This window comes from Aquarana catesbeiana, linkage group LG01, assembly GCF_042186555.1.
Source record: "Aquarana catesbeiana isolate 2022-GZ linkage group LG01, ASM4218655v1, whole genome shotgun sequence".
NCBI classification, from domain to species: Eukaryota; Metazoa; Chordata; class Amphibia; order Anura; family Ranidae; genus Aquarana; species Aquarana catesbeiana.
Window position 1 is genome coordinate 246,112,996 of NC_133324.1, and position 12,761 is coordinate 246,125,756.

The following is a 12,761-nucleotide window of genomic DNA, read 5'->3' on the forward strand; positions in this document are numbered from 1 at the left end:
TACGACACTTTCTGGATACAATACCTAATCCACGTAATTTCACCCGCTCCCTGACGAGATTTGAAGAATATTGCTCTGATGAAGGCAATATAACGCGGGTCCTATCTAAAATATACACCATGCTGAATTATCCGACAACTCTATCACATCCGTCGTTCTTGGAAAAATGGGAACAGGACCTACAACGGAAATTCACACCGGCACAAACCCAGAATATATTTAGATTAGCGTGGAAGACATCAATCTGTACAAAAACACAAGAATCTAACTACAAATTACTGACGAGATGGTATTATACCCCTTATGTTTTGCACCAATACTACCCTGATACCACTGATATCTGTTGGAGATGCTTGGGGGACAGAGGTACACTACTCCACATATTCTGGTCATGCCCCAAACTGACTAACTTCTGGACGACAGTCCGGGAAGTGTCTCAAAAGTTCACGGAATATAAGATACCTGGTGATCCGGCATTTTTCTTATTACATGTCTCTAATATTCCTGCCAAATGCTATCAAGAATCAATTCTGGGGCATCTTCTTAATGCTGCAAAGTCCTGCATTCCACTTTACTGGAAAAAACAATCATCACCAACGGCAGCCGACTGGCTACGTAAAGTGATAGACATTAGTAGAATGGAGGACTTGCTGGCGGCTGAGCGAAACCAACAAGACAAGTACTTCATGACTTGGAGTGGTTGGAAACAGTTCATAAATTCTACGGAGGGAATAGCCCTCCGTAGATAGGAGACTCATGTATGAATGCTATTCTTTACACACCTTGGCCATCCCTCTCAGCTTGAATTTTTTTTTTTTTTGTGTTTTGTTTTGTTCGGTCTTGTTTTGTTTGTTTGTCTGTTTGTCTGGTCTTGTTTTCTTTGTTAATCGATTAGAAACAGGAAAAAAAAAGAAACGAGCGTAGTTGGGTTTTTTTTTTTTAACCTGAATCCCTTCTATATATGTCTCTCAGTAGACAACAAAGGGCGGTGCCGGTTGGGGACTGGCCCTAAAACAACTATACTGAACTCTATTGTAGACATAAACAGACGGGTTTATATTGTAGTTGTAATCCATATGTTATATTGTTTATTTTTTCTGTTGTACCGACCTGACTTTGCCCGTTGTGGGTGTTAATAAAAGTTATATTTGAAAAAAAAATAAAGTGGAAGCAAACCCTCCTATTCTTTTCAGCCAAGGAATCTGCAAGGTTGGCTTCTGTTCAACTTCTTCAGATCTGCGTTATAGCCGAATGACGGCTACAGCGCGGACCTGCTTTTCTGGGAGTACGTCTATTGACGTCCTCCAGTGCCCGAGAAGTCTGTGTGCCCCTGCCACGTGCGCTCTGTGATCAGCGAGTCTATGAGACTCGCTGGATCACAGATCGCAGTAAGGGGTCGATCCTGACCCCTTACCACATGATCAGCTGTCAGCCAATGAATTATGTGATGTCAACAGAGCCGGTAATCGACTATTTTTTTCCTCGTGCTGACAGTGTGAGGAGAAAAAAAAAAGCCGGTCACCGGCGGCTGTGAGAGGGACATCAGTCCCGATCACAGTGAGCTGCCGCCAACTCACTGCCAGCCCCCTGCCAGTGCCACCTAGCAGTAGGCAACAGTGCTGCTTACCAGTGCCCACCAGCACCACCCATCAGTGCCCACAGTGCCACCTATCAGTGCCTCAACAACAGTGCTGCACATCAGTGCCACCCATCAGTGCCCATCAGTGTCACCTACCAGTGCCCATCAGTGCCGCCCATCAGTGCCACCTATCAGTGCCATCTATCAGTGGTACCTATCAGTGCCACCCATCGGTGCCACCCATCAGGGCCCATCAGTGCCATCTTATCAGTGGCCATCAGTGCCGCCTTATCTGTGCCCATCAGTACCGCCTTATCTGTCCCCATCAGTGCCGCCTTATCTGTGCCTAACAGTGCCGCCTTAACTGTGCCTATCAGTGCCCATCAGTGAAGCTTATCAGTGCCCACCATTGCACCATATCAGTGCCCACCAGTGCCGTGTCATCAGCGCATATCAATGAAGGAGAAAAATTAACTGTTTGCAAAATTTTATAACAAACTATGAAACATCATTTTTTTTTTAATTTTCTTCTTTTTTTGTTTGTTTAGCAAAAAATAAAAATCCCAGCTGTGATTAAATACCACCAAAAGAAAGCTCTATTTGTGGGGGAAAAAAAAAATTTCATTTGGGTACAGTGTTGTATGACCGTGCAATTGTCATTCAAAGTGCATCAGCACTAAAAGCTGAAAATTAGTCTGGGCAGGAGGGGGGTTTAAGTGCCCAGTAAGCAAGCGGTTAATCTTGATGCTGCACATGTGATCAGTTATGATATCAGCCATTGGATGGTTTGACAGTTTGGTTGAGAACACAACCAATGTTACATTAGCATGTGGCAGGAATGTAACTGTTTTTGAAACTGGTAAATCAATAGGTGTACTTCTGCTTTAGCCTAGGTTCACACTTGTGCGATGCGGGAGCCAGTGTGATTACAGCGCCAGTTCCCACATCGCATCTCTCCCGCAGGAAGTTCACACTGCCCTCTGCGAACCGCTGCGGGTGTCAATACATTGTTAATGACACCCCCATATCGGTTCACAAATTGCAGTGCAAACTGTGAACTCACACAAGAATCAGATCACATACTGTAGGTGAGAACACCCATGTGATCCAATTCCAGTGCGGGACAAAAAAAGTCCCTGCACTATTTTCGTGCAAATCCAATGCGAGCTCAGCCATACAACTGTATGGGTGAACTCGCATTACACAGACATCGCATGCGATCGGCAGCACAGTGCGGATGCGAATCACATGCGATGTCTGTGTTCGCACTAGTGTGAACCTGGGCTTGAGGTTTTCTATTAACCATGTTAACAAAACATCTACCTGGCTCAGTCTTAGGCTAGCTTCACATATATGCAGATGTGGGAATGTGTGGAAATGTCATGCATTCCTGCACCTGCAGACAAAATGCCCTACTATTCAGCAGATGTGTGGGGCACCCCCACACATCTGAAAATGCAGCAAAAGCACCACATGATTTCCCTGCAGCTGCGATTTTAAAAAGTTGCAGATACCCTTTTGCGTTTCCCACCGGTACAGCACCAAATGAATGGACACTGCTTTGCCCATACCAAAGCGGCACACAGAAACCGCACATATGTGAACCTAGCCTAAGAGTCTTAAATCAGTCCAGGTTGCTACAGACAGTGCCGGGACTAGATCACACAGTGCCCAGGGCAAAGATGCCAAATTGAGCCCCTCCCCTGCATTATGTGTGAGCCTATGAGGCAGGGGAGAGAGAGCACAGCGCGCACCTCCTCCTGGCTCTCTCCTCCTCTCCTTGCCACTTCAAGCGCTGGGCTGAGAGAAGTAGTGATGTCACTATCACTACTTCTGTCAGCCTTATAGTAGAAGGAACTTGCGGTTCCCCCATCCCTACAATACACGCTGCACCCAGGGTATCCGTCCCTTCTGCCCACCCCTTGTCCCAGCCCTGGCTACAGACACTTGCCTGATGTTATTGACACCTTCACTCCTATGTCAAAGCCAGTAATTACTTTTAATACTTTGCTTTATCACTTGATTTGGGAGTCCATTCCCAGCCTCTATCTGTATAAATTGTGGTTTAGGTTTAGAATCACTTTAAGCAAGAACACAATAAGGTGTATGTCAAGCTAAAAAAAAAATCATAGGCTTTACAGCTATCTGGGACTTCATTAGAGAGATTTTCTTTGACTTCCTGTACTGGTGACAACAGTTTACCAGACAGGAAGTGAAGGAAAATCTACAACAGGGACACAGATAGAAATAAAAATCTGACAGGTGTTCTAGCCTTCCCCTACTCTACAAAAGATAATAGGATTTCTGTACTCACCGATAAATATTTTCCCTTAGGTCCATTGAGGAACCCAGGAAGTTATACACCTTCAGGTTACATGGCCACCTATAGGAAGATTAAACAATGTGAAACAAAAAACTGTAGGACAGCCCAGGATAACCACTCCCACCACCAACATGTTTCAGTTTTTCTAGCAAAGCAGTACAGAGAGCCTGACCATAAGTACAGAATCGTAAGACTTGTGTCCTTCAATAGATTTTAAGAAAAGCATTTTACGGTAAGTACAAAAATATAATTTTCTTTCTCTAAGGGGTTGACAGCAAAAAAATCCTAACAGGCCTACTAAAGACAAAAGAAATGGTAGTTCATGAGGGACACATGTCTGGCAGTGACCAAAGTCACTGTAGGTGGGCAGCAGGAATGGACCAAAGAGTGGAGTTCTATGTATCTCTTTGCATCTTTAGTAGATTTCTGCAGTCTAGGAGAACTAGTAGATCCATCGTGAATCACCTTTGTTAAGGTAGGCATTTACAGTATGTACAGTTCTGACAGAAATAGAGGGTAAATGCTGATTAAAAATAAAACACACACACAGACTATATAAAAAAAAAATAATAAAATAAAAATACTTTTATCTTTTAGCCCTCAGCTTCCAAAAAATGTGTTGCATTCCATCACAAACCTATGTGAAGGTTTATCTTAATGTGGATTTTTTCTGCATCCATCGTAATATACCATCAAGAAGGAAAAATTGTATATTCCAAATTGAAACCGGAACTTTAACTTTGTGCCTCATAAAGTTTCACTGTAGTCTAAGGACTTTGAATATATTCTGCAATAAGTAACTGTGCTGTATAAATTATGCAAATAAAAGTTGTGGTAATTTTCTTCCCCCTTTTATCTAAATTAAGATCTACACAATAAACATATATGCACCCAAATTTGCAACCAAATTAAAGTGAAGCTAAACTTACCTTTCCTGGACTGTTCCGGCAATGCAAGCTGAGCTGTGCATTCAGGTGTATTTTAATAAAGAAGAGACCTTGCATGAGGGCATTGATAGGGTTGCATTGCATTGCAACCCTATCAGTTCTTCTTTAGAGGCATTGTTATACATAATTGCTTCCACAACAATTGCTAATACACAAGAGAGGAAATGTGGGAGGAAATGTGTGTTTTAATAAATGCACAACAAAACATTTTGCATGGTGGTAATTGGCCAAATTAGATATGTAATCACTGATGACTGGTATCCTTTATCTAAAAAGCTCCTAGCTGCAGTCAGTCTTTAGTTATTGTTATGTGTTTATAATACTCTTATCTGTGCAGGGAAGACATCAGATATTGAAACTGTTTTGAACAAGCAAGAAAGGCTGGACAATGATGGAACATGACATCAATGGCTGCCAAAACAGTAGCAACTGCACTTGCTGCATGTTTGAGAACCCTCTTCTCTCCAACATACTTCCTTCAGTTCTGATCATAATCTTTGTGTTTGGGACAGTACTGAATGGCTTTGCCTTGTGGGCCTTTTGCTTTTACATTAAGGAATGGAAGTCTAGCACGGTCTATCTCTTCAACCTGTCAGTAGCAGATTTCCTGCTCATGATTTGCCTACCCTTTAGGACAGACTATTATTTGAGGAACATGACCTGGATCTATGGAGATATCCCTTGTCGGCTGGTGCTATTCATGCTTGCTATGAACAGGACAGGAAGCATCTTCTTTTTAACTCTAGTAGCTACAGATCGGTATATTCGAGTTGTTTATCCTTATAGTAAAATAAACTTCATACCAACTAAGCTTGCTGCTGTCATTGCCTGTGCTGTTTGGCTTGTTACAATATTAATGACTACCTCCATTCTCACTAAAGGCTATAATGGAATGGACATGTCAACAAAAGCATACTGTGACAGCTTTATGGTGTGTCCTGCAGACTCACCTTGGCATGAGCTTCTCTTTATCTTTAAATTTTTCTTGCCACTCTGCATTGTCCTTTTCTGTACTGGTTGTATCATCTGGAGGCTCAGACAACGAAACTTGGACAAAAATGTAAGAATTAGGAAAGCTGTAAAATGTATCATGCTGGTTGGGATGGTGTTCTTCATATGTTACCTGCCAAGCGTGTCAACCCGGATTGAAGTCTTAAGGATCCAGGCTTCTTCAGAAAGAAATAAATGCAGTGTCTACAGAACCATTGATAATGCATTTTACATTACAATTTGCTTCACGTACATAAATAGTATGTGTAATCCTTTGGTGTATTATTTTTCTAATCCGTCACTCAGAAAATTCTATTTAAAATTTCTGCAATGCTCAAGCCAAACAGAGTCGGAAACAGAAACAGGACCAAACAACAATAATACCAGCATGACTCCAAGCAACAACCGTCTCTAGTAGCACACATGGCTACCTTATAGATGCAGTAATGATTAATTAAGTCACATACTGTACTATGGATAAATGATTGTCCACAATGCTTTGTGTTCAGGAAGCTACTTTGTCTTTATGGTGCTTTCTATATTAACTTCTTCACACACTTGCTAGATGCAGAGGATTAATTATTATAATGCTTCTAACATGATAACCCTTTTCTATTTAAGATTAGAATATTATTACCCAGTTAACTTTTACCACAAATTCTGTGCTATGCTTATTTTTTTTACCTATGAATTGATATTTTTTGTTTCCCCTAAAATTTTGTCAAAGATTTGAGCAAGGCCTCTCACATCCTCTACTTACCAGGTCACTTAACCACTAGAACCTAGAATATGTCTTCTGACTATATTTCATGATTCTATCATGCCCAATGAGGCAGTGGCTCCTATCACTTGATTGCTGTACATAGCACCAAAATTAGTTGTACAAAAATGGATGTCCCCAACCCCCCCACAGTAACGGAGTGGTAAAACCAAGTCAACACTGTTAACCTACTGAGAAAAAATAATATATCAACATAAAAATTGTATTAGAGAATTCAAGAACTTATGAAACCCCTGGTTGGCAACCCCTGGAGTAGCTCCTTTCCATTTGACCGCAGATAGCGTACTCCTCTAATGAGTGTCAGGTTGTACCCCACAATTATGATCTTAAAATCAATGTACTGGAGCAGGCATACAGTGCTCCTAGGTATTAAAAGAGGAAAGGTTTAGTTTTCGTTTTATTATTTGGAACAACTTTCCATCTTTATTTACAAAGCACATAAAATTTGTAATGGCAAGACTAATGTTTGATATCCTAAGATGCTGTTGTGATGTGTTCATATCCGTATTTTTAATGACTGTTATTAATGTCTTGTTCAGTAAAGTCACTGTATAATCAAGTCAAGTCAAGCTTTATTGTCATTCTAGTACACATGAGGACCTACTGTATGGAATGAAATTTTGTATCTCACAGAGCCACGGTGCTACATACGAATTAAACATAATTATAAATATACAAAGAATAAAACACAGTGAAGAACTTAAAATAAAAAAATATATATAAACCTGTACACATCTGGGAACTACGTAACTGTACATATACTGTGTATTTCTAAGAGTCTTTGTAGCAGCAAGTGTTTATAAAAGTGTCTAGTGTATATTCAAGAGTAAAAAGGATGGGAAGTGGGTAAAAAGGAGGGGAAGTGTTAATCAATAACAATAGTTTTATTTGTTCTGCATTGGTCATGTGATTGTATGTCAAGAGCAAAAAATGTAATAAATAAATATCTTCTTTAAAGATTTGTACAATGAGATTTTATAAAGAGCAATGAAGTCTTCTACCAGTATCAGCTTATTTTTTGCTTATTTTGTTATGGATTTGAAGCTTTGACATACCAGAATGTGTCTAGCCAGCCTAACCCTTAAAAAACTACAAGTGATTTAGAGGTTTCTCCACCCCATTCCATGTCATTCTTATGACTTTGAAGTTTTGTTCAGATCAGTGTGACCTGCATTCTGTGAGTAGGACATCCCATTCATTTCAATGGGCTGCCCTACCCATAGAAGCGTGGGTAAAGAGGTACTGGACCCCTTTCTTTAAAGTGGAATTGCATAGTGCTGTGGCACCATGTGGTATTGCGTAATGTGAAAACACGGGCGTTTTGACAATGCATGGAGGTACCCTTAAGAATTAATGACAACCCCGCATGTCTGCTAAAGAGCAGCATGTTTTGCCTATTAAGGCAATTGTTTTGTTACATACAGAATACAGAATCATTTTCACAGCATTAAAGGAAATTTGTGGTTGACAAGAGGCGTGCTCATTTCTGATCTCATCTTTAGAGACAAATTTTTTGCAGTGTGTGGTATTACAGTAAAGGCATCTATTTATAAAGAGTGAAGGTTTGGTGAAAGTTCTATTCACTTCTTTAGAAATATGCACTTCATTATCTCTGTTAGTAATTTAAATATGGCCATAGATGGATCACAATTTGGCTGGCTGAGCAGGGACCAGTTGATTTTTGATCCATCTATGGCTGTTCACATTCCACAGACATCGATCTAAGGGTCGACTTTCGTCAGACGGGGTGTTGGAAAATTTGAATTCAATCTGCGGCTGAAGTACTGATCATTGTATTCTGACAGTGGAGTAGTCCCTACAGTCAGAATACAAAAGCACAGCAGGGAGGATTTTTTCATCCACCTCCAATGCGTGGATGGGGGAATCTGTTCAACCCATCTATGGCCAGCTTAAGTGTGTATCTGTGGTGCTTTGATGTTGACTTCTCTTTTCCAAGTGGAGAGATCTAAATCTTTAACCACTTCCCACCCGGCCACTGCACATAAACGGCCAGGTTGGCTACCTCTCCTTCTGAGTGGACGTTCAGGAACGTCCTTCAGAAGGAGCGGGATCGCGCGCGCGCGTGCCCGCTCAGCGGCGCGATCCCGATGTGCTCGTGTCACCCGGACACGGCGCATCTCCGATCGGCAGGAGGGCTCTGCGATTGGCCCTCCTGATCACATGACAGCCGCGTCGAATCACAGCCGTCATGTGATGTAAACACAGAGCCGGTTGCTAGGCAATCGGCTCTCCTCTCCTCACACGGAAGTTGTCAGTGAGGAGAGGAGAGCGGATCGCTGCAGCCGGCTGGTGATCAGTGAGTATGAGCTGTTTTTTACAGCTTTTTACTCACTGATCACCAGTCTAGTGACCCCACACATGTAAAAACACACAGTAAACACAAAGTAAACACACAATGTCCCCAAAACCCATGTCCCCACATAGTAAAAACACTTGTCCCCCACATATGTCCCAGTAAAATCACATGTCCCAATGATTATCTGCACACATATGTCACCTGCGCACATCTGTACATGATCACTTGCGCACATGTGTCCGTGATCACACGAACCAATTATTATACACTTAACGGGATTTTTTTTACCAAAAACATGCAGCAGAATACATTTTGGCTTAAATTTATGACAAAATTTGATTTTATTTGGATTTCTTTTAAAATAGAAAAAAGAAAATATTGTTTTTTCCAAATTTCCGCTTTTTTTTCGCTTATATTGCAAAAAATAAAAAAACGGAGTCGTGAATAAATACCACCAAAAGAAAGTTCTATTTGTGTGAACAAATAGATAAAAATTTAATTTGGGTACAGCATTGCATGACTGAGCAATTGTCATTGAAAGTGTGAGAGCGCTGAAAGCTGAAAATTGGTCTGGGAAGGAAGGGGGTGAAAGTGCCCAGTATTGAGGTGGTTAAAATAAAGGCGCTTAAAGGATAAGTTCACCTTTGGGAACATGGTACATGTTCCACCTGTTTTTAGAAGTTCCCCGTATTAGCTGTCACTTTTTGAAAAGAGCACGGCTGAGCAGGGCTCTACCCACACAACTGCATTATTTATTCACAGAGTTTTGTGAATGAATGAACTACAAGTACCGACATCCTTTGCAGCTGTCGGCTTGTAGTTCTCAATGAACTACTACAGCAATGTTGAGCGCTCTGGTAGTGCATTGAGTCAGTGTGAAACTACCTGCCCACATAATGTACGATGTATGGGCAGAAAGCTCACACTGACACTCTGCAGGAGATCTGCATGGCATCCAATAGCGGCCTGTCCATTAGGGGCGCCTCCATCTATGTGTCCGGCCTCCTAATCTACATGCAGGGCGCCGGACACATGGATTCCAATGGGTTTTTTTTTTATGCATGTGTTTAGAGCCAGAGGCTCTAATAGGCTTTAATAAAGGGTGGGCTCGGGGCGCAGGGCATTGCGCCCTGAGCCCACCCAGTTGTGTGACAATAGAGAATGAATATTCGCTATTGTCACACTGATTCTCCTCCCGGCCAATCAGGAAGCGGGTCGTGAGACCCGTTTCCCGATTGGCCGAAAGGAGAAGCGATCCGTTTGGCCTAGGTGGGGAAGGGGGGAGACGCACGGCCCCTGTGATGCCGAGGACTGACCGACTCACCAGCCGCCAAGTCCAATCCTCCGGATACTAGCACATTATGAAATATTTACCTTAAAACAAAGCCCTTCAGCGGCGAGTTGCCACCACTGATAGGGCTTCAATCTTCACTCGGTCTTTCTTTGCAGCTGAGCTGCGATGAGGCTTGCGTGCAAGAGTCCCAGCTGTGGCACGGAGCTCTGAAGGAACATCATGGGTATTCCTTCAGGGCGAATGCGCCAGTGATGTCACTGACTTCTACAGAAGTTAATATCTCTTAAAAGGTGCACGTTTAGGAGATATATACAGTACTTACAGGTAAGCCTTATTATACAGTTTACCTGTAGGTAAAAGATAAACAGAACGACTTTACTACCACTTCACCCAAAAGGGGAAGTTCAGCTTCAAGGTGGAGGGGTGAGCGGGTACCTAGTTTTGACAGATATTTGCTCCCACTTTGCTGATCAGCGATCCGAGCAGAAGTACGCCCCTCCACCTTCTCCCACAGCTTTCTTGGACACGTCAGAGGCCCAGAAGGCTGCTGGACCATTCACAAAGCACAGAATGGCTCCTGCATGTGCAGTAGAAAGCAGGCTGGGAAGCCATAAGCTGGCTTCCCATGTTAAAGATACTGTTGCTGGGAAACTGGAGACAAGGGAAGAACTAGCCCAGATAAGGATGGTGCTGGAATTTTGATACAGGATTAACAAAGAATGAAACAGTGATAATAAAAACATTAATGTGCATTCAAATACCCCCTACTGTGGAATTGCATAAGAATTTTTTGTAATCCTATTAATTAAAATAAATATACCATTTTAAATTCCAATTTCCATGCACATTAGTTCATCTTATGTTTTTGTGCACCCAAGCTGGAGTTGCAGGTACACATTCAAAATTACACATGTGACCTGTTCTACAGTTTTAAGAGACTTTACTACTGTGCACTGAATTGTGGGATAGTTGTGAATTTTACAATACTCAGACATATGTCTGCATGCTGACTTGTAATCTGTAGTGGGCACGAGCACCTCCAGGAGATAAATGTGATCCTGTAAAAGGGCTGGTGTTACCCGAGGAAAAGAAAAAGGCTGTTCTAATCACTTTGGGTATTACATAAGCAGACAGCATTGACAGTAGGAAGAATTTGAGAATTTGAGGTGCTGGACTTGAATCTTTTGTCCAGAAAACAGGAAGCATTAGCTGAGTTTGATGACTAAACCTTGGTAGCTATTCCACAAAACCCTCACCTCTTCCAAAAAGGGGAAAAAAAACTCCACTGAGAAATCCATGTGAGATCCGACAAAAAGAGCACCAGCCAGTAATATTATAAATCTATAAATATTTATTGTGGCTCGGATGGAAACAACAGGTAGATAAAAGAGCGCTAATGTGTTTCAGGGGCTAAACATCTCACCAGGGCTGAAACAAAAGATACATCAAAACTCTCGATAATTATAAAATTCATGATTATAATAAAAAAAGTGTATATAAATAAATCATTGTTACAATCGTAAAAAAAACAAACACAAAATGGCTGTATACATTAAAATTATTTGAAAGAGCAATTGATATATAATAAAGGTAAACATAAATAATTTCAAATGTCTGTACCAATAGGGTATCGGAAAATAAGAGAAAATCTAAAAACACATACATTCAGGGCTGTACCTTACAGCACTAAGTTTAAATACTGTATACCACCAGAGTAAAGCTACAGTATTATCAGGATGTCTACCAGAGGACACAAGTATAAATAATCATAGAGACACTGAATATAAGCGGGAAATATGTGACTATATGCAAATCTAGAATGTGTAGGGCTGATGCAATTAGAAAACTATATGCCTGTGCATTTAATACAAAATACAGATATATAAATAAATATAGATATGCATATATAAAAAGAAGTAAATACAACAGTAATACAAAAATGTAGACTAGAGGGTCAAACATCTTAACATTCCAAAAGAGGACTCAAAACTTCTGCCTGTGGGATAAATGCGTCTAGCTACAGAATTTCATCTGGCCCACAGCAAAGGTCCGATTTCCCCCTTTGCACCATCTTTCTGCAAGTAAGTTGGTTGATAGGACCACCTGCATCCTTGAGAGTAATAATGAGCATGAAGGAGGACAGCACCTCCTACATCCATACCTGATTTGCCTCTACCCTGTCAACTACTTATAGGGAGCCTGATGTAAGGGCGGGGGGGCTCTGATAGGGACACTGATGTAAGAGGAGCTCTAATGGGGAGTCTGATGCAAGGGGGCTCTAATAGGGATTCCGAAGTAAGGGGGGGGGGGGGTCCATAAAGTGGACTCTGAAGAGCTCTGATGGGGACCCTGAAGTAATAGGGGCCTCTGGTGGGGACCCTGAAGTAAAGAGGGACTCCTAAGGCAGACTCTGATATATTGATTTATAAAACAATTTTTTTTTGGTCTGCGAATATTTGTAAAATATACACTGTGGCTCTCATACTGAAAAGTTTGGAGACCCCCCGTTCTGAAAAAACAAAAATAACTA

At 41.5% G+C, this 12,761-nt stretch overlaps 1 protein-coding gene across 1 annotated transcript; it reads left to right on the forward strand.

The window, feature by feature from the left end:
• The first annotated feature begins 3,917 nt into the window (after positions 1 to 3,917).
• On the forward strand, positions 3,918 to 7,584 carry LOC141127618 (hydroxycarboxylic acid receptor 3-like). Its single transcript, XM_073614273.1, has one exon. The coding sequence runs from the start codon at positions 5,238 to 5,240 to the stop codon at positions 6,252 to 6,254; it is 1,017 nt and encodes a 338-aa protein (XP_073470374.1). The 5' UTR covers positions 3,918 to 5,237; the 3' UTR covers positions 6,255 to 7,584.
• The last annotated feature ends 5,177 nt before the right edge of the window (positions 7,585 to 12,761 follow it).